The following is a 27987-nucleotide window of genomic DNA, read 5'->3' as shown; positions in this document are numbered from 1 at the left end:
ACAAAGCATCTACATGTCACTGGCACTTCTGACTCCCAACTCTTCCGTCTACACCAGCTGCTGCAGACCACTTATGCCACAAACAGGATGAAGCGGTAAATCCCAAACTCCTTGTGCCCTCACAGGACAGAGGGAGCAGATTATCCTTGGCAGGAGCTATTACTAATGCAAGGAAATCCAAGGTGACAGCAGCCGACAGCGGGAAGATAGACACTACGCAGATGCTGAAGCAGACCAATTCTCACCATTAGGAGCTTGCTTTTACCTCCCTCCATCAGAGCTTTGATGCCACTATCTTAAGACAGCAGGTCAGTTCCTTTGAATTCTACTCAGTGGAAGGGCTCGGCCTCCTCATTACCCCTCCTTCCAACACAGCTTCTCTCTAGATCCCCTTGTGTTTCTTTCTGAGTTCTGCCTCCCAAAACATCATGCTCCTAGCACTGAATCTCTACTCAGTTGTCAACACAGGTGATGATTGTCCTGTTGTCATGCATCTAAGTGCTTTTTCCCCCCATCTCTCTCCCACACCATCTCTATTTTTAAGTGAACTATTACTTAATGTTGGTTTGTTGGGTTTTCTTCCCCCTTATTTGAAAGGCTCCTTGCATTCCTCCCACTGATCAGACCTTTTCCAGCCTATGGTCTTCTCTCACTTCAGTGGGAGCTTCACTGAAAAGGTTACTAGGTTTTACTTTTCCCACAGTAGCTTCCAAGGTCCAGTGCCTTTGCTAGAGCCAGGAAAACCTCTGAAAACATCATTCAGTCCATAAGTAACAAATATAACCAAACCACTAGCAAGCATAGAATTCCCAGATTATAGTATGTAGACTTTTAATTTTGCCAGGAGAGAAGAAATACTTACCTCGTTGCTGCTGTTTTTACCCTTTGGCAAAGCTATTCTGCTAATTCAATTACATTATGCAAAACTCAGCATCTTTAGTTCGAATAGTAACTACTGTGCATAGGAGCTACCATGGCTAAAAGGAGATCGCAGCCTATTGAGTCCAGTTAACTAGCTGTAAAACACTGTAGAGACAACAGATTACAGAATATAGATATTCACACTGGCTACGCAAACAGGGAAAGCAAAAACTTTATTCAATACATTAATTGCTGGTTTGTCTCAAAACACAACACTGCCATTAAATGTGATGCAGTATTTAAAGCTGCTCTTCAGACACAGCTACCCGCAACAGTCATTGCATCACATCTTCAAAAGGCATTTGTTTGCAAATAAAACCCAGCTGAAGATTAAGTATTTCACATTAAATTATAAGTAATAGAGCTCAAATGTAACAGTTGTTACTTCTTCCAAAGACTGAAGGTTTCACCCCTCCAAGCAAACTGTTCAGTAATTGCCCAGCATTTGTTACAGAAAAAGATCTAATTCTATGCCTGTTACTCAATGACTGAAATGTACTTTTTCTGCAAAAATAACCACGTTTCACATTCAGTTGTTGATCCAGTGACAATGACTCAGTGTTACATTACTCTCAACACTGCACATGTATGTATATGTATCTTTATGTGGACGTCTGTGTACACATACATGTGCCTGTGACAGCTCTGAAGGGGGAAAAAAAAAAAAGGCTTGAACATTATGTAAGAATAATCTTAATGACATAGGTGTACTATGGCTACAGGTTTTGGGCCCAAAGGCTGTGCATATCCCCACCCCTGTTTTCATATGAAAACCTAATCTCTTATGCACTCAATTGCCTAATACTCCTATTTATCAACTAAAAATTTTTACCAGGGCTTTTTATTTCTAAGTTTTTTTAGTTATTCTTTAGTATTCTTATGTTAAGCACAAGACCTCTCCTCTTTCATTTAAAGGCACTTTCATAGTAATACACTCTGGGCAGTCCTGTACCATGGCACTACATATGATTCAAGAGGACCATGCAGTATCAACTTTATCATATATAAATGACAGTTGTGGAGAGAAGTGAATACCTTTCTTTGCAAACTTACTGGGATTTACATTAATCTAAAACTCAAAGCTGAAATGCAGTAGTTTTTCCTAGGCTGCTCACTACAGTAATACTAATAACAGAGTTGCTCGTAGTAGTGCATTAAAGAGTAACGTGACTAAGATCTGCAACACTATTTAATCTCTTCTTAAGATGCCTGTGGTGTTTTACTAGTGTCTGTGGATATATTTATACCTGCTAACATTTGCTTTACATGAAGGAGTAAAGCTAAACCAGGAGGGACTGTTAGCACCAGACATGCTTAAGGTACCAAAATAGCTGTATCTGTTAAGTATGCCAGATGACTGAGATTGAATAAGTTCTCTTTTCACAGCTAGGCAAAGGAATTAGATTACTGACACCACTTATAATTATTAATTTCTTCTCTATATTTAGGTACTATCAACTAGAGAATCTCTTAAGCCATATTCAAGTCTGACAGCCTGAAAAGGAATTGCCAAACCTATCTGCTCTAAGACACTTTTGGTTTAATGAGCCATAACCAACTACACTAAACCTCGTTCTCACAAAGTTTTGGGTTGGGTGGGTTGTGGGGGTGGGGGGTGGGGGGATGTGGTGGAAGGGGGGAGATGTGGTTTGTTTTGTTTTTTTCTTTGTTAAAACAGTCTTAAAACAAGCCTTTTTTTCTTTTTTTTTTTAAACAGGAGGTTTTTAAACAATCTGCTGACCAAATGTTGATTCACAGATACACTTTGACAAGTCCTTTAAAGCATTCTCCAAGGAACTCCAGGCCCAGTAGCATAAAAAGGTTTCAAATTTTTAGTAGAAAAAGGAAGGTTTGGCTTAAGTATTACACTGCTTTCCTTAGCAAAAAGAGGTGTTACTAAAGCAAGAGGCTACACCTTCAAAACATGATGGGAAACAGAGGTGAGCCTTGCAAAGCAGTTCTCCGCACATACACACACACTCACCCCTGAAAGTAAAAATATAAATAAAATTTCAGACACATTCTTCCATGTCCGATGGGAGAAGGGGAACAGGAAGGGAAGAATGAGTAGAAAAACTTCACAGACAAAACCACCGCTGCTCCACAATCAGGTAATTGCCATTTTTGGCAGAAACACCTGAACACCTACTAAAAGAGCAGCAGTGATTTTTAGTAGTAGCTTGCTCCTTCAAGGTGGAAGAGTAATTTGTGTTATTCCATCCAGTTCGATTACTCAAAAAGCAGCAGCATGGGCTCCTCTAACACCAGCACTTCGTTTGCTTTAAAATTCTCTCTCTTACAGATCAGAGTGTCCCTATGCCACTAAAATAAGCTCCTTGTGGAATCTGAAATCTCATGTTATACCAAACTGTCATATAAGTAATTTAACAATATAAGAGAGTTCCCCTGGACAGCACTACTTTACAGACCATCTGTTTGGAGCATACAGAAGAGTCAGAAGTCTTTCTAGGATGATTACATCCTTCTTGCATAAAGCCTTACCACTGAGATAAGAGTTACTTTAAGTTTCTGGATACTCTTAGAGCTCACCCAAAGCAAAAGTATTTTTCCTTAAGTCTCATCTACTATTTGCTCTCAGAGGAGACTGCTTAGAAGTTATACAAAACAAAGTGAGACAAAGAATAGAAAAAAGAAATTAGTTTAAGTTGAGCAGGCATTTGAAGACTCCTCTGAGGCTGACAGCTACTTCCAAAAAGTCCAGTGTGGTTGCCCTCTCACTTCTTTCTCTCATCACTTCTGGCACCATTTCCTCGTCTCCCTCACATCCCCAAGAACGGCTCTGAGTGTCCCCTTTGATGGGGAACAAGTTAGCCTATGTAACTCAAGTAAGGAAGTATGTTAAAGCTGTAAGGAAAGGACATCCCACCATCCCCAATGTCACAGATTTCTTGGTAAGGCATGAAACATTTTAGTTATTAGTTGCTCCTGCTAAAATTAAAAGCTTCCTTAACAGTTTGGTTTTGTCTTCGGCTCAAAAGTCTTACAGTCTGCATCTATTTTGAAGATGCTGAAGGTAAAGTATCTTGTTAATGAAGCAAGACTTACAGATAGCTATCAAGTAAAAGCATCTGTGCTGCCTTAATTTTAAAGATCACTTCTGTTTAGAGAGATGTTCACTGTTTTGGGTGAGTAAGGTCTGCTCTTCATGTTTGGGAGGTTTTTTTTGTTCGTTTGTTTGGGTTTTTTTCTACAGACTACATTCAAATAGCAAAAGCTTGGATCTGCTACTCTTACTTGTGAAAATACCTCCAACCCAAACCAGTGAGTACTCTCCTTTATTTGCCAAACTCTGAAGAACTGCAGCTTGTGACTGAAATATATACTTCATTCAAAGGAACTGGGAAGGCAGCTTTTGAATGTACAGTGAAATAAAAGTCCCCATTACGGACCATGTACAATTTACATTTCACCATGGTGCCATGGAGAACTTGATATAATCTCTATATACACATTTTTAAACACTGTACTCTAACTTCGTCTGAAGCCTCGTAGAAGTACAATAAGCCTTCACACAGTTTTCACAAATGGAGGTAGACACTGGAACCTGTGACAGGACCCCAGTCTACCAGTATCTCCAGAACCCAACTCAATTAGTAAAGTGCTGCAATCATGTCACACCAAAATACCCAAACAGCTTTTCCAGGAGAAACAGACTTTCTTTATCCACACTAGCAGAAAATTGGTCTCTTCACAGTTATGCCAAAGCTACTTTGAGATACCATCATTCATCACTGTTCTTCAAGCTAAAGCTGGAAAATCCTCAGGATCATCAGGATTTGGAGCAACAAGCTGCACCTATAAAGTAAGAAAGGAAACTTTATAAAAATGAATGCATTTCAAAAGCATCTGACAGCTATGTATATGTATTTTACCCTGAAAAGGTTTCACTCTTCAAGTTAAATGCTTTGTATCCATCACTATCACAGAAATGCTAAGCATTTATCTCAGAAGTTATGACTACTATAATTTCTTCAGTGTGAATGTATTTATAATGCTGATCTACTGCCTGAGGAGGACCAGAAGATCACAAGTTTTGCAGCAACGAAGCAGAGCAATTTCACCCAAAATACTGTCTGTTTTTAGAAGCAGCATCATTTTCTTTCTACATTTTTAAGGCTGTTGCACATATTGGATTGTAGTTTAAACTCAATGCACTGTTATTACAGAGATTGCTATTATATTAAGAACCTTTTTCATTCAGATGAAACAAACACATCAAATCACTTCCGTATCATTCTGTAAATTCCCAACCTTAAAGTATTTTACTCATACAAGACAGAAGTAAACTGAGATCTTCAGTTAGTATGAAAAATAAAGATGTCATTTTTCAGCGTGAAAGTGCTTTTTTTGTTTAAGAGAAAAAGGTTAGTGGAAGGTTTAATGGTTATATTGAACACTTGTATCATTCTGTAGGATGCCATAAGGGTTCTGTCTTCCTCTGTAGGATCTCAGATTTGCTGATCTCACTCTCAGTAATAAAAGTACTATTACTGTACGATACTGAAGTTTTCTGTAACAGATACAAGCATTTAGTCATTTTAATTACTTCCCAATTTACATCAAAACTCACTGCTGAAGCAAATCTTCATTGCACCCTTTCCTCTAGTTACCATTACAGCAACCAGTAATCAGACCTTTTGAATTTTGTGTGTTAAGAGTTGTGAGCATTTAATTTTAAGTAACATGATGTGGCTCAGGAACTCAAAATAACCAGGCCAACGTAACATGAGGCAGGAATACGACACAAGTCTGTCACTACAGAAATCAACAGTTCCACACACAAGGAGGCACAACACACACGCGCATCAACAGCCAAAAAAAATCTCCAAGCAAATAACCATAAAACCCACTACTTGTCGTTGAGATCGTGTCTCCTCAACTTGTCTGCCACAACCACGACCACCTCGTGCTCCTCTTGATCCACAGCCAGGGCGAGGAAGACTCCCAAAATTAATATGCAGCTGAGATGTTATGTCATTTGCTGGTCTTCGGAAGACATGAGAATCTTCACAGGTTTTTTGCAACTAAAAGGAAGATCTGGTTAAAGCCTACAGCTCCCATGTACATATACACACACACATTTGTATTACAGACTAAGCAGCAGATAAATCAAGATGACATCTGGAATAGAAGACAGGCCTTAACTTGCACAGGGTTTTAACAGAGGCGAGGCAACTGTAGCTTCCCAGATGCCTTGGATAGTTCTTTGTTACCTCAGAGAGTCCTGGCAACAAAGTCTTCTGTACCAGCTCTGTAACAGTGAAGAGGTTTTTCAGAAATATCATCTATGAGGTTTTCCAAGGGACTAGAGAATCAGGCTTAAGCTGCTTACTCCTACAATTATCTTCAAGTGATGGTTAAAAGGCCAGAGTAAAACACAGCATTTGGCTACTAACCAATCTATTAGTCTATTTGTCTGCAGCTATGAGATTACTGTTTTAACTCTGTGTATTCCTACTAGCTGTAGGATGTAAGACTATTTCCCATCATAATTTTAATGTGCACTGTGGTAATAACAATGTATATGCAAACTCATCCCATACAGTGACAAAGCACTTATTTTATTTGATATCTAATATAGGGATTTGACTTGTCCAAGCTATGCAGTTCCTGTATCTCCTATTCTATGTTCATTTTGACAAGGTCCCTTTATACTGCCAGCCAAGAAACTTCATGGGCAAAAAGAACAGAAGTCTGCATGCACTCTTCACACACTTGCATAGACTCTTCAGAGCTTGTGAAAGGTATTCTCCCCACCCCTACCACCATCTCCCTCCGAAAGAGAAGAGGGAATAATGGCAACTGTGACCACCAAAAGCCATGCTAAAAAGGACGCAGGCCACTTCAGTATTAGTGTCTGTCCCTGGAAGCACTCAGTGACCTAAACTGATTAAGGCTTAAAAAGATGCAGGTTTGGATTTTAATATTATAACTAGACAAAGGATAATATGTATGTTCATATGTGCATGCAGACTTTAAGTACCAAAACTCCATCATGCTAGACTACAAGTGTATGCACACACTTCTGTGACTCCCAAAATCTGAAATCTAAGTAAGCAAGAATCTGTGAAAGAATCCTCCCCTCTCTCCCCAGTCATATCAATGAACTACAAGTTCTCCCTGAAACATCAATCCCAGCAATATGGTGGAATGAAAGTTAGGAAAAAGAGGCGGGGGAGCACATTACTATAGAACAAGCTCTCCAGAGTTACTTTTAAGAAGCAGGACCCTAAAACTGGGGGGGATTTAAAAAAAAATAATCAAATATTCCAAGTGCACAATGAAAACTGGGATCCAGCACAGATGAGAAATAGGACGCTTAGCATCCAGAGTAACAGATGCCAAATCCTGAGTTTAATATATGTATCTGCAAGTGTATACTGTCAAGTCAGCTAAACAGGATTCATTCAAAATTAGGATAAGAACTGTTTAGTAAACCAAGTTTCTCTATCAGCATTACCAGAGATCTACATAGGTGGCAGCAGCAAGGACACAGGTTTTATATTGCTAAGACTGAGCCATAAGGCAGAACAACTTGATATATTATGTATTTGCATACAAAATAGGGGTGATGATCTGAAAGAAGAAAATGAACAGACGGTAAGTTTAACCCAAGTTTTGGAACACATATGTGATTACAGTAACAAAGCTTAGGTACTGATTTCTAGTCCGTTCAGATTATACTAAAACTCGTAGAAAAAGAATAGAGACAGTTTCCTAACCCTGGGCATAAAGCAGAGTTTACAGTATTCCTGAGGCAATGCTTACATCATCTCTATATTTTGACCTGTGAATCACCACTGCTTTGGAAGGAACAGTGGATTCTGGCTTCCGGATGTTGAATCCAGGCTTTGGTCGATTCTGTTGCTGAAGATTTTTCCACTCATCTAACGTCATTTCTTGAACTAGTTCTTCCATTGGCTGTCCTTCAGCAACTCTAAAGGTTTATAGTTGTAAAGTAAAAACCATTAGCTTGCAACATGCCAGGATGAACAAGAACACTAATCTCTAAGGTAAGGATACTGAACAAAACATTTGGAATGTTTCTCACCAAACGACTATCCTCGGTTTCCCTTACTCCCCAATGTAACTTGATGTGCAAGTTTTGTGTTAATTTAAGTTGGAAAACATACTTTGGCCTGTTTGAAATTAGTCATATGAACAAACGGTGCCTCCAGCCTCCTGTAGCAAGTTCTGGTATTTATCCAGTCTCATAAATTCAAGCACGTCAGATTCTAGACAAAACCAGTCTGTCTTTTGATATGGCATGTTCTCAACCCTACTGTTTAATAGTAAATCTACTCCTAGCAAATATAGCCATAGTAAAGGAAAGCATACTGGGCAGTTTTAGAACACCCCAATTGCATGGTTTTATTGACTCCTACTGCAGAATGACAACATGAGAAGGATTCATGTTTCATTGCAGCTTTCAGTCATCAAAAAGACACAATGATCACCCTATGGGATCTTCTAGGTAATTATTAACATTCCCTTTGTTAATTTCACAAGATGCTCCTTTGATATCTTTTGTTAGATGTAGTAGCACACAAGGAGACAGTATTTATCACCTGGCAAAACCAGATTAATCCTAGTTTTAATCTGTCACAAAGTGCAATAATGGTGATATGTTCAAGGAAAACATACGGAATACAGTGGAATCTGCCTTGCATATTTTTGAACTGTAGAGAGAGAAGTCCAAGGCTTTGTCTGTATTCATAAGACAAGATACATAAGACAAAACTAAAGATCCTCCTTTACTCATCACTACTTGATTACTCTTCTGCCACTTTTCTAATGCTGACCAAGCAGCTATTAGAATACACTACAGGTGTACCTTTTAATGATATTTGCAGAAAGCTATTCCTTACTAAGCAGCATCCCATGCACAGGTGACAACCCGCTTCACCACCATAACAATTCAAAAACCACAAACTACAGGAAAACCTGCACTGCTTCCTGACAGACACTTGAGAAACCATTTCTCCTTCTCCCACACAAAACTGTTATGCATTGCAATAGCAGCCAAAGTTGATTAAACATTTTTCTAACATTGATTTTGCCAGAATACCCTTTCATTAGCTCCATTCTGGTGAGCGAACTATGGATTTTTCTTCACTCAGCTGCAGTTCCAAGTCATCTTCTACCAAATGCTGATGACTTTTCCAATGTAACTATACAACTGATTAGATGCAAGTTGGAAATTTATTTTCTAACAGAAAGGTGCAGAGTCAAATGGCAGTCAGTGAGCTCTGCATTTTGTTTTTCAATTTGTACAAGCACCTCATCAGCACACACACATTTATTTTGAGTTTTCTGTACATTTAGAACGAGCCTACATAGGAACAGGCCTGCTCCCTCTTCCTACTTGATCTTGCATAGAACCATTTGATTTCTTGCCAGTCAAAATTATACAGTACTTTCCTGAAGCACCCAGCATATGACAGGTAGAAGCAGAACTGAACAGTAAGACAGCCCTTAATTTCAGTTCTAGGATGGACAGTTTAAAATGTACTTTGCAGGAAAAAGTAAATAAAAAAAATGTGAGTCCTGTACTATAATGGCTACCTTCTGACGTGCCTTCATGCCCTACTATTTTGGAAGTTCCAGCTATACCAACCAGCAGTTAAAGGTTAAAAGACTGGTAAGCAGGTTGTAGTTCCATACTGATTAAGAAGATCTGAAACTATTTTAGAAGAACTGTTACCAAAAAAAAAGAAAAAAGTGGTTTACTGAGTTAAATAAAGTAGCTGCAGCTACTCCTGGAAAAACACCAACAGATACTAGTCCATATGTAAGAGCATTAAGAACCAACTGCACCCCAACCATTTAGATTTGTTGTCCTCAAGAGTAAGAAGCCAGATGATTTTTGATCAATTATATGAAGCTTCAGTTTTGTAAATAGGTGTTGGAAAAGCACGACTAGTTGCAAGCATGCAGAGGAAGAAAAAAAGAGGAAGTAAACTAATTAAAAAGGGGTCTATTAAATTGGTTTAATTTCTTCCTAAGCCACTATCTCAGGACAGAATCAGTAAATTGCACATCTGAACTTTAAGAAGTCTTTTGTCCTCTCCCATTAAGTTTTCATCACTTTAGGGAGACACCGTTTTGGTCCTTGGTGAGAGTAGTAGAAAGATACAGAACTGGTTGCAACAAGTACTTGAGAAGTAGCTATCTTTCAATTTGCAGAAGAACAACAAGCATTTGAGTGGGGCTTTAAGGCCAGCTCTGTGCAGTTATCCACAGTGTAATACATAATACATTCACTGCATTTTCTATGCCACAAAGCTTGTGAAAGAAAAGGTCAATAGCACAAGTGTTCAAGAATACTGAAGGACTGACCAGTGGTATGAGATGCTGAAGAGGCCAAGTGATTTGAAAACAACCAACCACCACTAGGAGGTCCCAAGGACAAGCAGAAATACGTAAGTATCAGAAGAGAAGTATCAGCCACACACACAGAGAAAGAACCACTAGCAAAGGCAGAAGCTCTGAGGAGGGGCCCTGAACCCCCAAACCATGCAAGAGTATTGGAGGTAACCCAGTCAAGCTGAACTTTAAATTAACAGCATTTGTCCCTACTGCTACAACGTACTATTATAAGGAGACACAAAAGAAACAGTTTTGTTTGGAACAGATGTCACTGCTGGTAAGGTGGAACAATGTCTCAACTGAGTAATGTCTTCTGTGTGGGAAGCAGCAGAAAGTCCAGAATAGAATTGCAAGACAGATACGAGGTCTAAAATATGTGATCTACATAGGAAGCCTTTAAAGAGATGCTGAGGTGGAAACATACATAACATTCAAAAACAAAGACAGTTTTGCACATCCATGATGTTAGGGCAAGACACTCAGGAGAAAAACACACAGAGTAGTTTCTATTTCCCAAGTATTGGAAAGACCACTAGAAATCTCTATCAGTAGAGAACACTAAAAATCAGCCAGACAGGTGTGAGAAGTGGCACAGGTATGGTTGGTCATGCCTTGAGTCAGCAAGACCCCCTTCAGATCTGAATGCCCATGATCGTAAGACAACATGAGGGCATTTCACCACACAGCAACTTGATCTCTCAAAAAAGCAATCACAGGTACTGCTTTGAAAGTACATTTCTATCAAAACCAACCACTTACCTTTTCTAAAGGAAATACTGGTGGTTTTACACTGCAAAGTATGGTTTGATTTTTACTCCAAAGGATGGTTTTAACTGCTAGGTTCTTAGCAGTACGAATCTGTTTTAGGATGCCAAGACTCCCAAGGGGAAACACCTCTCATTAGTCAAGCACAGCAACAGGAACCTGCGTAGCACATTTTGGACAGAGACTCGATTGTAGCAGGTTGTTTTGGGCACCAAGCTTGAATGGAAGTGCACTGCACTCTGTGTATTACTTTCTACCTCCCAACCATACACATTTTTAGTAACTGCTTGGTGTGCATTTTCATTAATCAAGTTAATAAGCTCCTTGGCACACCAACAATCACGCTTTAAAAACCTGCCAGACACCTAAGCACGGCCTCTGGACATGAACAAACTGAATTCACAAGGCAAGTACCTACCAAAACACCAAATGGGAGCCTTCAGTTATGGTTCCTACAGCTTCAGTGTTTTCAATGTATGACCATAACTCTCTGGCTACACCTTGCTTACTGTGCATACCTTTCTTGCGTGAACACATTAATACGCCGAAGAAATGCGAATGGAAAAGGATGGCATTCAGGTCAGTTGTCCAGCTGATTATTTTCATATCATTAAAAATCATGATAGTAGGTCATTTTCAGATCAGCTTTTGTATTATTCAGCTGCACAAAGCAATTTTTTTTCAGCTTCTATAATGAAATCAATGACATGACTCCTTCCTAGTGAACATCATTTACAGGAGCATTACCACCAGTTACAGAAAAATTCAAAGTTAAACAAGGTAAGACCAAGTGACAAATGTACAAATTAACTACAGAAGAAAAACTCTGAACCAAATACTTATGAAGATCTGGCCTGGTCTACTGATAGCTTCATGTCACTACTAACAAAAAAAAAAAATCACCCACTCAAAAAAAACCCCACCAAAAAAAAACCCAACCAACCAACCAACATACACAGCAGGAGAGGTAAATGGCTCAGCAAACTTGAAGACAGATTTTGAAAGCTTCCTATTAAATGACCAGAAGAATACATAGCTCCACCAAAGAGGAAGAAAGTCCTGTGTGAAGAAATAGAAGAAAACCCACAGAATAAATACTAACTCAGCAAATACCTTTGGTAGGAATTGATTAGACTCTGTGTCATACTGAACAAAAAGAAAAATCTATTCATTTGAAGTACCAGTCAACACAAGTGTGTTACATTGTTCAGACTGTGAAGACAACTTCAACAGAAAGCAGCTGTGAGAAAAGCTTATACTGCTGTACTAGTTACATATTTTATACTCGTTACTTGCAACAAAAACACCACAACTATTAGCATACAGTTTGAGATGCTATAAACAGAGACAGACATTATCGATACACTCAAGGAAATTTGAGGATATGGAAAGAAATAACTTGATTTCTATTACAGCAGTACTAAAGAAACCCTTGCCCTGCAGTACTTAGCAAAGGGAAGCTGAAGGACAGCAATGTGGACATAGTCCTGAAGGCAAAACCCCGTAAGTTACAGAAGCCCATAGAAGTCTTTCCAGATGTGCACTGAAATTAGCTGGTACCACATCAGAAAGCTATACAGTATCTCCACGCAGACAGATTATTCCCAATTTTCAGGAAAACTTTTTTTACTTTTAATTGGAAACAGCTACAGCCCAAAAGAGAATGAGAGAAGAAACAAACACAGGTTTTCCATCTCTTCCTCAATACAGGCACACAACAGCAATTAAGCAGTAGAAAAGAAATGGATTCCTTGGAGTCGCTGCTTTTAAGAGTCAAAATGAGAACAATCCTAGCAGTTACTTAAGCAAACACACAACCCCTACACCCTCAATATTGATGCTGTAGCAAAAGCAGAAGGTGGCCTGCTAGAATTTTTTGCTGATGTGTTTTACCTGCTAGAAGACAGCTACCCTGGAGGGCAGGGGCAAGCTAAGCATACAAGAGCTTAAAAATACACCCTGAAGCCTGGAAACCATACCCCATAGCTTTTGCTTTTAAATGTTAAAAGAACAACAAAAATAATTCCACCTTGTTAAGGTGTATGCTTACCATCCTTAACCATCACCTAGGCACTATTCGAATACACAATGTCTGCTCTTCTATTTTAAAATACATAGATTCACCAAGCTGACACTACCTCCAAAGCCTAAGTGCATTGAGGTATATGTAATTCCTATTTTTTTATACAGATTTGAGAGTCTTCAGGACAATATTTACCACACGGAAAAGAGTACACAATGCAGACCTTTGTTTTTGTAGGTAGCTAGTATTTTTGAATCTTACAGATTTCAGTGGACTATTCCTAATGAAGATCTCTTTAAAAACATGAGGAGGAGTAAAATCTCCAGAAAGGCTCACAGTCTGATCAAATACCTAGTGACCTCTGAGTAAGGGAAAAGAATTAAAGGCAACTGGCAGCTTCTGTCAGATGCCTTTGCCACTACATATAGCCTCGTGCCTTACGCTCTGCAATGAACAGATGTCAGGACACATCTACAAAGAGCTTGTATTTGTTTCTACTCCAATTCAAGTCTGAAATGAGTAAAGGTGCCAGCAGTTGATGAAAAACACTGAATAACTGCTCTCATATTTAGCTAATACAGTGCATTTTTGACAGTTTATCTATACTCCCCATCTGATTTAAGCTAGTCTAGAAACAGTTTTCTGGAAATCCAGCCATAGTCATTCCATTTCAGAGACAGATTTCCCCATGTATCCAAACCTCCAGCTGTATATTAAAAGCTAGTTTAAAATGAAAAGAACCAAAGCTATACAAACTCAGCTTCTTACAGGGTTATACAACCTGAATGTATAAAATGGGTTTTATAGTCTAGTCAGCTTTATGATGATGAAATGAACCAAGGCCATGGATAATGAGCTGCCATCATTAGGTAAAAAAGGCACCATAGCAAGCTCATTTATCTTCATAGCAGATGAGAAGGCTGACATGTTGCACTAGTCCTCTTTCACTCATTAGGAGATATTCACCATATGCTATTTGATTATTCTTTAAAGTCTCTTACTTGGACAAGACTGTCCAGTTACGTTTGCTTAAGCCAGTGTTTATTTCCTATGAAGTAAATTCTCACTGGACACTGAGAAGAACGGAAGCCAGAAGACGAGGGGCAGATTTGTCTCTCAATTTCCCTACTTCTAAAGCTCACTGCAAGACCATTTCCAGTGAGTTTTTCAAGTTCTACACATTGTGAATAGATGACAATTGCATGGTATTAGCAGTGGATGAATACCAGCTTAGAAAATTTTATCTTAATGTATTTTAATTGTGTTTGTACGATTGCATAGGCACCTTGAATACCTTTTTCTCATAGGGAACTCCAAAAAGCAGTGTAGATTTTTACAAATTAGCCCCGTTAAAAAGGTAACAGACAACATGTAGCTCCTCTTTAAAGTATCACCAAATCTTAGGAATGTAAGCATCACTGGGAAATTAAATGAAATCTGCAGCTGTATAAACCAGACTTTGGTAATATTTGGGAATGCATTTTTTTGACCTGCAAATACATATAAAGCTTTTCTATATTAAAATATGTGTACTAGCAAAACTTCACCGTTCACATTTCAGGTGTGCCTCCCAACACAAGTATTATCAGTAACAGACAATTGTTTTCTTTGCATACAGAAGGAAAATATTTTAGTTAGACTGTACTTGTTCCGAGGCTCTCCTTCACACAACCCTGGCTTCTCAGCTGTTGCTGCAGTCTCTTCCATAGGAGCATTCTGTTCCATCCCACTAAAACAGTAAACAAAAGACTGAAAAAGTCTTCATGGGACACACTGGAAAAAAGCCTTGCAGATCAACACACCACTTTTTTCCAGAATTCCTTAGGAGGGGAAAAAATAGAGGAAAAACCTTGAATATCATTAGCTGAAAGTAGATCTACTGACTACTTGAGCAACAAACAAAATAGGAAATATCAGGAAAATCTGACTTCTATGTACTTCTAATCAAAAGAAGTGAAAAACGTGCATGAAGACAAAATAATTCAATTGTCACTACTAATACCAGTACTTGATTACAGTATATCACTGATATTTGTGTTTGTCTTTTCATTTCTTTCCAACTATTAAAATGGTAAAATTCATACTCCAAGTTTGTATTTTCTGTATCACAGATATTAGTTCACTGTCAAATGAGAGCAGTACCAGTACTTTCATTCAACTGGTAGACATACATATTTAAAATTAACACCTTCTAGCTTCGATGCATCCTTGAGCACAGCTAAGGCACACACCTGCTTTTAGAATTGTTTAGGCAACTCCAGTTTAACACGACTCCTACCACACGCACGACATCACAGGAAAGCACTGATATCTCATGTTTATATCATAAGTTCTGATGCTCCTCAACTAAACAAAATGTAACTAAGGAGAATAAATACAAAGGATCTTAAATTTATTGTACTTTATGAAGTTCACACAACCTTCCCTGCCATCCTAATTTTGTGCTTTGGGTCAGCTAGCTTTGCACTATCAGCTTAGAACTACGTGAATCTAGCTGATCTTCTGTTTTGAAAAACCAGAGTACCTAACCAATCTTTTACTTTTCATATGAAGTATTATAGAAGAGATAGAAGTTAGTACAAACTTTCAGAACAACTTGGAATATGAAGCGCCAAAATTATTATCCATCATGGCTGTATTTTTCAACCTTTTAGCCAGATTGCCTGAATTCACGATCTAAGTATTAAAATTTTATTTTTAAAACAATTTTGTCAATGAATGTGTACTGTAAGTTCAAAGCACTGGCTTCTCTGTCCTTTATCAGCCTTCAGTTAAAGAGTTCTAGATGCATATGAGAACAAAAGCTACTTGAAAGGACAGTGTATTGCTAGGTGTGAAGAACGTACAAATGCCAAAATTTCCAGTGAGATTTTTGCAAATCTGATGAGAAACAACTAAAAGAAATATAGAACTGATCTGAAAATTCCCAATATTTTTTTTATCTGACAGTTAATAAACCATCACATTCTCTTACTGATCCTCCTGTGCACTTTAAAATATATTTCAGTGGTAGAATCACCTAAATATTACTTCCAGAGCCACACTGACTTGTATTACAGCTTTGCGATTTAGAAATTATAAATAAAACTTGAGAAAAAGAGACTGGGATTTATGTCCACCAACAGAATTTCAATCTTTTAATCAGCATTTTGTAGCAACGCCATTAAATACCAAAGTTCCACTTACGTGACTACTGAGGAAAAACCACAGCTTATTTCAGTTAAAAGACAACTTGGCCCCAGTCAAAAGATTTTGGCAGTCTTACTGGAAGAAACATCACTATGCCTTTGCTACAACTTAATCTTGCCAACATGAGGGAGATGAGTTCAGAAAACTGTAAAACTACATTCATGACAATTAATAGAAAGCAAGGCTTGTAAAGCTCAAACTGGACATGAAACTGATGAATAGAAAACTATGACCTAAGGTGGGCCACAGAAAATGATGATCTATGGTGGGCATAAGCATATGTTGTACCTTGTATCATCTTTAACTGCTTCCCAATTGCAAGCTCCACCTCCACCCTTTTTGTCTTCTGCTTTTACTCCTCTAAAAACAAAACGGGTTTCTGAGTTTAAGAGCTTTTTAAATTAGGACCAGTATTTATTTTTTGCCAGCCAACTTGGATAGAGAAAAAGGGAACAGAATACTTAAAGAGATGCTACTGCAGTGCTGACTATTGTTTACTTGTACACCAGGTTAAGAAGCAGTGCACAGAACACTTACGTGTTACCATTCCGACTGTGTCTTTGAAATTCCCATTTTTCTTTTTCAGAGGCACCAACACTTCTATTTAGTTCACCACCTCTTCCTCTACCTTGCATTCCGTCTCTTCCACTACCACGACCTCTTATTGGCCTTTCATAGTCTAATCTTTCAGTTGGCCCATAATCTCTAGCCAGATTTTTGTTCCTACAGAACAGTTAACAAGGAAGAAAAAGAAATGGTATGGTTGTATTTGTGCAGACATCAGTGTATGAGAGCTACGGGACAATTTTTTAGAGCGCATCTTTACACAGCACACAGTACAGTTACTAGTTTTGTCATTAAAAATGGACATAAACTGAACTCGGGGAATTATTACAGATAACAGGAATAGAAATTTCAGCTGTTCATTGCTAACACTGAAAACATTAGAGAAGTCAAATAAAACACTATAAAACTAAAACCTTCCAACAGCTTTATCAGGCAATAGCTCCACTGTCTAAACCCAGATTTATATGCAACTGCTAAAAACTTCAGGGAACTTACTTTAATCACAATAGTTGGTATTTAGCAAGAACAGCCACGCTCTCAAGTGTCAAAGGTTTAGGTGGAATTTTCTAGTACTTATGAAGAAAGCAAAATTTATATGTATTCACTGTCCAAGCAGTACATAGTATGACAAAGGTTTCTTTTCAGTTTAAACAGTAAAACTCATTAAACTTGGAACCTGCACCATGAGTTCTGCAAAGCTTGGTACTGGAGGTCAGAAATGAACATTTACGTTACAGACTAGAGGTTACATTCTAAGATCTTTACTCTTTTCAGTTTCACCTTATATTTCTAACATTTAACAAAACCACTCCAAATCAGTCTGTGAGGAAGCTGAAATTACAGCTCTGACAGGCATGAGCTAAATTGTCTGGCAACAAATCTACACACTAATAATGCGACCATGCCTTCAAGTCACATCTGCCTACAATATCTGTTTTAAGAAGGTTAAGTCTTTCCCTTCCCACCCCTGTGGGGATCCCCTACAAGGCACCTTACTTCTCCCTGTATGATACATACCTTTCCATTGTGATTTCCGCTTGTCTTCCTGTTTCAGAGGAACGGTACTGCCTGGAAGATGGTCTCCATTCAGTTTTGTCTTCTTTCACCTCTGCTCCTTTGTTAGTGAATCCTTGCTGTTCTCCCTTCGTAGGTGTTTGCTTCTTGCCTAGACACACACACACACATATATATATAACTAACAGTTTAAAAACAACTGAATTGCAGTTACCAAGCTACCGACTGGAATAGATTGATTACACCTTACAGTCTTCTACCTTACTTTTAGCAATGACAGTGGGGGAAAGAGGAGGGCTGTTTGAGGCAGGCATTAGTTGTTCATCATGAGACAACACAACTCCTGCCAGATGAGCTGAATTTAGAAGTCTGAGTCTGCGCCCCTCCTTTAAGCTCCCAGCTGTGGTATCCAACAACCAGAGGAGAGACATGTCCTTCTACTACTGTTCTATTCTGTGGAGGAGAGGACCATTCACCAACACTACAAGTCACTGAGGTTTAAGTAGAAGAAAACCAAGCAGTAAGTACAAAGGCTCCAACACCACTAATTGATTCTAGGATGTCCACATATTCCAAGATAAAACATATTTCAGCTTTTTGGGGCTTTGTTCAACCATTGTTGGTGCTAAGGAGGAGGAGGTTGGGCAGGGTGAATGCAGAGAAATTGTGTATTATAAGAGAAAATAAATTGAGGTTATCCACTCAACCCACATACAACTAGCATACGATTAAAGTTCATTTATGAACTTGCATAAGTTTTCATTTCATCAGTGCTCCCTTCCCTCTTTTACCAAATTCTGTGCTGTATTTGTGACAAAGCGAGCAACCCTTTTGCCTACTAGGCTCCTGTACTTACACTATTGGATGAAAAGGTGCTGGTTTAAGTCAGTCAAGCAAGGAACTACAGAAACACTGCTCTCAGGCCAATGAAACCGAGCAATTCTTTCCAAATGAAGGACCTGTGCAATGCTGAGCAAGCTGCTGAACTCAGGTTAGTGGACAAGTGACACTCCTGCCTACTGGCTATCCGTTGCCAGCACACAAAGAGCAAAAAGCCTATACTATGTCACAATATTAAGATACAAATTCATAGCTCCATAGAAATGCCCATATAAGATCTCTGATCAAAGCCTACGTGGGAAGCACAAAGTCTGTAACATCATCTCTTAAAAGGAAGAAATTCAAAGAACTACCCAGTCAGTGAATAAGGTAGAAGAGTGGTAAATAAAGTTTTCTGTTATGCAGTAAGGACAGTCATATCTGCATGCAGAAGATAAGGTTTATTTGTGCTGCAGAAGCAGCCCCGGCTTTGGTTTTCTTTAAAGCACAAACAGCTTGACACAATATATTCCAGTAATTCTCTCTTCTCAAGGTCTGGAGTTTCTCGAACCTTAGAGCAGCAAGCATATTTGTGCCCCCAAAACTGCAATGTAATCTCTGGCTAATGGCCAACTCTTGAAACCAGTTTCTGAATAAGCTTTTCAAATCAGGATGCTTTAAGAAAAAGCAAAATTACAAAAAATACAGAAATGTATATGCTGTGGGGAAACATGCCTGACTCTATGCACATCTCAACTACACCACTAACTATACAAGTGTTAATTACAAACTGGAATCTTGCTGTGGAAGAAGTGACTACTCATTTCTGACCTAATTTTTACTTATTTTGTTTGGATCTGAATGTGCAACTGCAATACAAGAGTGAGTTTTTATTTATTTCTGAGCCTCTCACTGGCTATCAGAAACATCAGTTATTCTAAACAGAATAACTTGGGAAGAATGCAGTAGTCAGAGACCACCTTCCCTATGTGCTTAGCATTAACCTCAATTTCACCTTCATATTCAAAGAGCTCCTTAAAACTAGTAAAGCAGTGCCAAAAAAATTAAGATGCAAAAGTCATTTTAAAACGATGGTCTCTGGTTCTGTTACCCAGTACCAATTAGAAGTACTTCAGAACAAGTGTTCTTGCCACATACATGTCACTAGCACTAATTATCCTAGACAAAGCAATCTACTCTGATTTCAGTGCAAGGCTATTTCACTTTGATTCTAACAGGTGGCTATAATTACTGCAGATGGATGTTAAAAACCTGAAAGATTATTTGTGGCACTTACTACCTGTATAGAACATTTTTAACTGGTTTGGCAGACATGCAGCAGGGGATTAAAACAGTATACAGCAACTACACCCCTCTAACAGGCCAAGTCACCCTCAGGGCAGAGGCTTGTGACCTGCTTGTGAATCAGTTCAAATACCAGCACAACTTTCAGCTCTGCATATAAGGGCAAACTAAACTGGAGCTTGGCGTCAGTGATACCATAAGGTATCAAATTTTAATCCTCTGCCATACATGTGTCCCAATGTAGACTCATTTTTATTTAAGGAGCTGAAAGGCCACCTACCCTTGGAGGTGGGGGTGGTGGGGGGAAGAGAGGAAAAAAAAAAACCATGAGAAATCTTGTGTAGCACTGCCATAATAACTGTCACTTAAAAAGAGCTGGGCTATGCTCATTAACTGCCTCTCCAAGTACACGCCAATTTTGTCTCCTTGTACAGGTACACAGGTTTTCTTCAAACCCACAAAAACAGCTCAGAGTTTTGTAGATCATCTACCTGAGGTCTTAATCATCATGCTGAAAACTGAAGATCGCTCTTTCCCAGTTACCAAGTTTAGTCTCTCTTTAAAGTGTTTTTCCTGTGTCTTACATCTGTCACCTGTATTCAGCCGAAGATGTTGCTCACTGTTCTCCACCTCACCACCCCTTCTCTGGGAGGTTACCGCAGCAGCCCAATATGTCAGCTCAGCTGCCTGTCATTTTACTTTCCAAACTGAGGAATCAGAAGAGAAATCTAATGCTCAAACTGTTTCATCAGACCTAGCTTTTTATTTTTTTTCAGAAGCAGCAGCTGAGCTATTATTAGAGAAAGTCATCTGTAAACACTAAAATTACCAGGTGCTAGAACTAAACATTGCTAAAGAAAAAAAGCTCAGTTTCACAAGCCATTGTTAAAACTAAATCTTACAGTGCTAACATATTCAAGTAGTTTTCACTTTCCCTAGAATAACACTTTACCTTCAGTACTACTTTTGTTTATACTGCAGCATTTAGATGGGAAGACTTCTTTAAAAATGTTTTTAACAAAGCACATATCACAAACTCGCAACTTTATTTTTAAGACCTTCATTGCCTGTCTTCCCAGTCACTGGATATCTATGTGTTAAGAGATGGATTCAAAACAATGCAGCAATATCTAGCTGCCTTTGCAGTGTTATCTAGCTCCCACCAAGTTTCTCCATGCAGATCAGCTATTCTCAAACAAGTAGGACTTGAGCTTGGGAAAAGATAGTTTTCTAGGCTTTGTGGGCTCTTCACTGACTCCAACTAAGACAGCCTGCTCTCATCGTTTTTTTTTTTAATTATTAGTTTTAAGGGGGAGAAAGAAAAAAGGGTTTTGTGCAGCAAACCTCAGCTTCAGATGAACACCACAAGGAGCCCAGCCTGCAGCTGCTATCAGTCACTGCAAGCAAGAGCAGAAATCTTGGTCTGTTTCTCCCATTCCCTTAGGTAAGGAGCATGGCAGGTGAGAATGGCAGCTGGCAATCAATTCACATCTTGAGGGAGGTTGCTGCCACAAAGAGCACCAAAAACTTGTATTCTGACCTAAAATCCATCTGACAATGCTGCATCATGGTGTTTTATGAATTCTCACGTGCCTGAGACAAACTCATCCCACCACAATAGCTGACACTCAAACCTGGTGAGACGATTCCATCAATACTCCACTTCCACAAATGCAGCCTGGGATGCAGAAGTGCGAGGCAAAGAGTTACTTCTATTTTGCCCAAGTAGCACACACAGGAACAGAGAAGAAGCAAACTGAGTGTAGTTTTGATACAGTCAGGATGAACATTAGATCAACCACAGTAACCAGATGAAAGACTTCTACGTCTTACAGCATGCATTTGAAGAAAGAAAAAAGCAATGACAAAATACTTTCCACCTGGCAATTTACCCTTAGAGGTTTTCTGAATCAAGGACTGTAAGCATTGATTTATGGAGGACAGATCTACAGACAGGCTGCCATGCCTTCGCCCAGACTGCTGTCTGAATAGATACATGCTTGTATACATCAGCATCACCCTACAGCAAGATGTACCACAGGTCAATTACAGTCTCTAGAAAAACCATTCCTTATTTCAGCAAAAACTGTCTGAAATCGTATCCCTTTATTTCTGTAAAATAAGAAAAAAATAAGTATTCTTTGCGTTCTCCAAGTCTCACCTGCAGTTCTATACACTCTTTTTGTATCCTCAGACACCCCCTCTCAAAACAAAAACCTTAATTTGAATTTCTCCCAATACACAAATCTTTCTGTAAGATTCATCATGCACGTTACTCTAGTGTGCTTCTTGTAATTTTAAAATCTTTGCACTGAACAAGAGCAGACGCGCTTCAAGATGTGGGAAAGTAAGATTCCTTCAAAGGCATAACAATTCCTGTTCTGTTTTCCTTACTACTGCTACCTCAGAAATTCCCAACTCTGCTTACCTCCTAGATGGCAACTGGAAAGAGACCTGCTGTTCAAATCTTAACAGTCCCAATGACTCCAAGCTCTCTTTCCTAAACTACTATAGTTTGAATTAGAAAAATCTTTCACTTTGCAGTATAGCTTGCAACACTGCCCCCACCTTGATCCATGTTCTCCCATACATATTACTTTACACTTACTGACAGTTAATTCCCTCTGACATTTTATAGCTCATTTACAGTACATAATTCATGTCATTGCCCTGCGACTCTTTTTCTACTGGGCTAAATAACCTTGTACCAACAAACTTCAGTTATTTAGCCCTCTCACAGGTCTTTTAGCACAGACTTCCCACCCACCTGCATACACACAAAATAAAAAATTTAAACCGTGCTTGAGGTTTTTCATTTCAGACAAGTTTCAACTGCCTTGTAGATGTTAAAACAAAGCTAACTGCAGCACGATCACCGGTCCTAAATTCAGTTCTCTCTTTCCACTTATTCCAAGAGACCCTTCTTTCCTCTGTTTTCAGCTTAACAGCTCATTTTTAAATAAAAAAGATCTGAGCCTCAAGAAACAATTTAATGGGAGTTCAGAGGAGATGAAGTAAGTACAAACACCAAACAGGAATACTGCTCTAGTTGGTCTGGAATGGGGGCAAGTGAAGAAGCTGTGCTATAATTCAAGGACCTCTGTCATTAATTGTGGGTGCTTGCAAAGACACTACTTCATTACCATCTCAGTAACACAATAATACCTATACATGGACATTGATCTTCCTTTACCATACAGTTGCATGACTGCAAACAGTAAAAGACAGCTCACTCTCAGGGACTTGTTTTGCGGTATTTCAGAGTACATCACATTTAAGACTGCACAAACAATCTTACTTCCTCCCTTTTGCATGTGCGTGTCCACGCGATGTTAATTCCAAACTTCTAGCAATTAATTTTGTGAACTAAAGCATGGCTAATTACACGATTTGCAGAATAATACCACAGTATCCCAAAATACAAAAAAAGGCTTCAGCTATTGCATGCAACACACCAAAGAAAGACACATGGAGTTAGTCTCTATTCTGTGGTATTTTGTTTTCATGTGTGCCAGTACTCAATTACAGAATTGCCTACTGCAGCTTTCCTTTGGGCAATCCTTACGACTACTTAGCTGAAAGAATGATATTGGAATAAATTATTTAAAAATAAGAAAATTGAAATCAGTGTAAGACGAAATTCCCCAGAAAATATTCCGTGCCATATTAACCTAAAACCATAACTAAAAACTCAAACACATAAGTATTGAGGAACTACATCTAAATGTTACACGAGTCATCAAATGTACATGAAAGAACAAAACCTTTTAGAGGTATTAGCAACAAAGGTTTAGAGATTTCAACAGAACAGAAGTTATTACTGCATCATCAACAAATTTAATTTGCCTGGACCGGTAAAGAATGCAAGCTCTGCAACTGGGCCTTTTGAATAAAAAGCTGGCAAATGCAGTTTGGCCACCGTGCTAAGAATGAACTAAGTTAATGTTAAGTGGTGCAATTATAAGAGCTGTAATACCTACAAACAGCCTTTACCCATATCCTCAGCATACAGGCTAAAAATCACAAAACACCACAGCTGGTAAAAGAGAAAAAATACATCATTAAAGTCAAAAGTGTGGGTTTTGGTACACTATGGAATAGGAATCTGTTTCCTCCTTAAAGAAAGATTTAAAAATAGTCTCTACAGTTGTGTCAATTCATAACAAATAGTTTGGATTCTAAAGGTCAAAGTCCTAGATTATCTAGCAAAGTCCTCCCAGTATGTTTGTTTCAAACTGAAAAACATCTCGAGAAATTAAGTAAAAACTCCCCTGGAAAAGGCAGTGAAGAACTAAGTTAAAAAGAAATGGTGTCTTACAGAACTTTGTGAGTAAACCTTCCACTCTAACATCAAAACATAACACTAGAAGTTGTCTCTCAGACTACTGTAAAACTTTTTTATATAGCAAAATCGAAAACTAGGCTTGCTTCAAGTCTTTCTAAAGGTAAAGACTATTTTGTCCAGATTTGATGTGCTCAAGAAATAATACAACAATAAAACAAAAATCACGAAACTCTTAAGAACACTTTTTGTAACTCAAAGAAGCAAAATGCCCCAGTAATTGGATAAAACAGTCTGGAGGGGATCTAAAGGAGGGCCATGAAGAAGACCAAAGGGCTGGAGAAGCTGTACTGTGAGGAAAGGCTGAAGGAGTTAGGTCTCTTCTCCCTGGAGAAGAAAAGGCTTAGGGGAAACCACATCACAGTATTCCAGTACCCAAAGTGCAGCTACAAAGTGGATGGAGGCTCTTTCTTCACTGGGACCTGCACGGAAAAGACAAGGGACAACAGGAGAGGTTTCATCTCAGTATCAGAAATATATAACTATCACCTGGAACAACCTCCCCAGGGACATGGTGGAATCCCTGTCACTCGAGGTTTTCAAGATGCTGTTGTACAGGGTGCTACATGATCTCTTCTAGGCTGCCTTTCCCACCAAAGGTTGGACCAGACAATCCTTTGAGGTGTCTTCCAACCTGGGCTGTTCTGTAATGACTCTATGAACACGGGTACAATACACACTGAATTTTGTCCTTTTAACCATAATAACACAATCCAATCCAGATGGGTCTAGATGCTTCTTGATGGTGTTTAATTCCTAATCAGTTAAATGAAATGAGAGGGAGCTATGCCTAAAATGTGAAAAAAAAAAATCACTATGGAAGACTGGAAACAAAATTCTTTTTTTAAAGATGAGTTTTGTCAGTTTCATAATTTAGTAATTTTAATCAATATTATTTATTTCCCCAAACAGAGGTGCACTTTTCCAGCAGTGCATCCATCCATCATTAGAAGCTTTATGCCACACTGAGCTGGTACAAGGACCTTCCTGAGTGGTTACTCACATCTCAGCCATTATGCCAATAGTCCCCTGAATCTTTTACTGTATCCAGAGGTTTCCTGGTTGAATCCTGTATAACAAGTCAACTTGGTATGGCCCAAATAAAAAGCTGCCCCCCCACCTTTCCAAAAACAACCAGATTTTTCACTCAAAACGCCAAATTGCTTTGCATTTGTCAGCTATGCCATCGCTGTATTTGCCCTAAGCCAGAGGGTGATCCCCACCCTTCCAAGCAGGCTTGCTAAGACAGCACATCCAGAGGAGGAGCACACAGACAGGACCAAGTCTCAACTCTCTGCCTGTGTCCTGAGCACTGCACTTTTACAACAAGCCCAGACAAAATCCAGGATAACCACTTTCTTTAGAGAAGGGCATAATTTTTCAGACCAAATAACTCTCAATATAGGTGTTAGTTCACTTTCACAAATGCTACTATAGGCCAGCAGTCTTTTCTTCACCTTAAATTAGCAGGAAATTAAAACAAGGTCCACATACCTGATGCCTCTATATAAGAAACTGGGTTTCTCGGTATCAAGATAGCAGAAAATAGTCAAAGACACTCCACAGAGTCACTGTGTATTACCATAGAATTACACTCAATACCTGTATACTTAAGATACCTATAGACAAGTTGGAGGTAAAGGATGCTCCCTCACATACTTCCACGCTCTGGTAGGTTACTGACAATCACCAGTCTTGTTCAAGAACTTTTTCATCAAAACTTGAGACTCTGCTGTTCACTGAACAGGCTCCTTCACCTTCTGTTGATAACCACAGCAAAGCATCCTCTAAATAAGATAAGCCTGTTACTAGTGTGAGTATTGGTCTTACAGGCAGAGATCTCTGCCCAAGTCATATAACTGCAGAGGAAATCTCAAAAGACTAGTTTCATACAACCGTCCAAAGGTACAGTGACACCTTGTTCAGATCATCCCCTACAAAGATGCTCATTAACTAGTGCATATTTGGCATTGAAAGATTCTCTGCTCTACAAGGCCAGATAATCGCCGTTGGAGCAGTGTAGGACTAAGCCTATGCAACAGAATCGGTAGCACTGGCAATGGCTTAGTGGAGCTATAAACCTGATTCAGAGACCACACCCTTTTCTGGGGCATTAAAATACACAGTTTAGTTACTGTGAATTTAACAGGAACATTTACTACAGGAATAATTTACTTTCTTAAGAATAGTTAATGTGGTAAGCCTTATTGCCTGCTGCAGGAGAATGGGAATTTACAACAACCCAAGAGGGTAAAACCAGAGCCTCTGCAGAGACTCCCAATATTTGGAAACCATCAGCCAGCTCTCAGACACCTTAAGTACTGAATCCAGCAACCTGAAGCTCAACAGCAGGTGAGTAATAACAAGCACTCTCACAAAATGCCTCCAAATGCAAGGAGCTATAACCCAGTAAAGCTTTCAGCTGCAGAGAGGACTGAGCCAGACATCCCGATATAAAAGCCGACTGGCTCCCTATTCCCCCAAGAAGCATTTAGCATCAAAACCCAGCAGCTGACAGACAACCCAGACTGTTCCTGAACGCTGCGCTGAAGAGTTCACCCAGGAAATAAGGTTTTATTCAAAGGGTTGGGCATCAACGCCAACTGAAGGCAAACTAAGCACAGATCCCAGACATGTTATACCCCAGAAGAAGCTGAAGTGCCAGAGACTTCGCAGGTACCAAGGAAAAAAGCCTGGCGTGAAGCACCGGAGGACAACGGCCAGGGTGACAGGCGATGAGACGCACCAACAGGGATGCCAAACGGGCACGACAACCATAGCCGCTGTAGGGGAAGAGTTGAGGCTCTCCCTTGTTTTCTTAGGCGTGTTTCCGAAGTTTCCATTTGCGGGCCCAAAGGGCCCTTTTCCCTCCCGACACCTCCCCCACGCCCCCGGCCCCGCCGGCCGCGAGGCGCCGCCAGACCGCCCCGGGAGCGCCCCCGAAAGCGCTCTGGTTGCCGCCCGTTTCCCCAAGGGGACTCTCAGGTACTCATTCACACCGACATAAAAACACAGCAACCGTCCAGCCGCGCCGCGGGGCCGAGGCTGCCCGCACCGCCGCCGCCGCCGCCGCGGGGAGCGGGAGCACCGGCTGCCGCCGCCCGTCCCCCCGCCTCGCCCCGCTGCGGAGGCGCCGGCGGCGTACCGGACTGCAGCTGCCACCCGGGCACGGAGGGGCTGCCGGACTGCCTGCGCTCCCTCTGAGACTCCCGCCTGCCGCCGGCCCTCCTGCCCGCCTCGCTGCGCTTCTGCCGCTGCTCCTGCTGCCGGCGGCACTCGGCCTCCCGCACGACGTCGAAGGGGTCCGAGTCGTCGTCCAGGAGCTGGGAGAAGCGGTTGGTGATGGTGCAGCCGAAGTCCTCCTGCATGACGCCAGCCACCGAGCCGGCCACCGACTTCTTCATCTCCGCGGATAACCTACACACACAAACGCAGGCACGGGGAAACGCACGGGCACGGGCACACGCACACGCAGACAGACAGACAGAGAGAGGCAGTTGGAGCTCCAGCGGCGGTGACGAGGCAAGGCGGAGAGAGCGCGGCACGGACGGACACGGACACGCACACGGACACGGACACGCACACGGACACGCACACGGACGCCGCGCCAGACCCGCCGCGGCACTACTCAGACCGCCGCACCGCTGCCGCG

General features: G+C 40.1%; 2 protein-coding genes across 2 annotated transcripts in view; one reads left to right on the top strand and one right to left on the bottom strand.

Moving 5' to 3' along the window:
- The window catches only part of CDC14B (cell division cycle 14B), a 51649-nt gene extending 50530 nt beyond the window's left edge, over positions 1–1119 (top strand). The window contains exon 13 of the mRNA XM_064438827.1: positions 58–1119. Within this exon, the coding sequence (XP_064294897.1) occupies positions 58–91 (34 nt within the window). The 3' untranslated portion in view covers positions 92–1119. The remainder of the gene's footprint in view (positions 1–57) is intronic.
- Positions 1073–27986, bottom strand: HABP4 (hyaluronan binding protein 4). Its single transcript, XM_064438828.1, has 7 exons — positions 27481–27986; positions 17873–18020; positions 16826–17011; positions 14745–14828; positions 7711–7879; positions 5793–5966; positions 1073–4737 (listed from the first exon to the last, which is right to left on the bottom strand). Exons 1-7 carry the CDS (start codon positions 27737–27739, stop codon positions 4681–4683), a joined length of 1077 nt encoding a protein of 358 aa, XP_064294898.1. The 5' UTR covers positions 27740–27986; the 3' UTR covers positions 1073–4680.
- Between the last annotated feature and the right edge of the window lies 1 nt (position 27987).

This window comes from Phalacrocorax carbo, chromosome Z (assembly GCF_963921805.1).
Source record: "Phalacrocorax carbo chromosome Z, bPhaCar2.1, whole genome shotgun sequence".
NCBI classification, from domain to species: domain Eukaryota; kingdom Metazoa; phylum Chordata; class Aves; order Suliformes; family Phalacrocoracidae; genus Phalacrocorax; species Phalacrocorax carbo.
Note: the sequence above shows the minus strand (reverse complement) of the source record. Positions and strands in the feature narration are given on the sequence as shown.

What these genes read in the sequence shown, in the direction of transcription:
- HABP4 (XM_064438828.1), bottom strand. Translation starts at nt 27,739, where the DNA reads ATGAAGAAGTCGGTGGCCGGCTCGGTGGCTGGCGTCATGCAGGAGGAC. An exon ending in GAAGGAGAGCCTCGGAACAA is followed by an intron (nt 7,880 to 14,744) that starts GTACAGTCTAAC and finishes ATAAACCTTTAG; the next exon opens with AGTTGCTGAAGGACAGCCAA. An exon ending in GGTCAAAATATAGAGATGAT is followed by an intron (nt 5,967 to 7,710) that starts GTAAGCATTGCC and finishes TCTTCCTTTTAG; the next exon opens with TTGCAAAAAACCTGTGAAGA.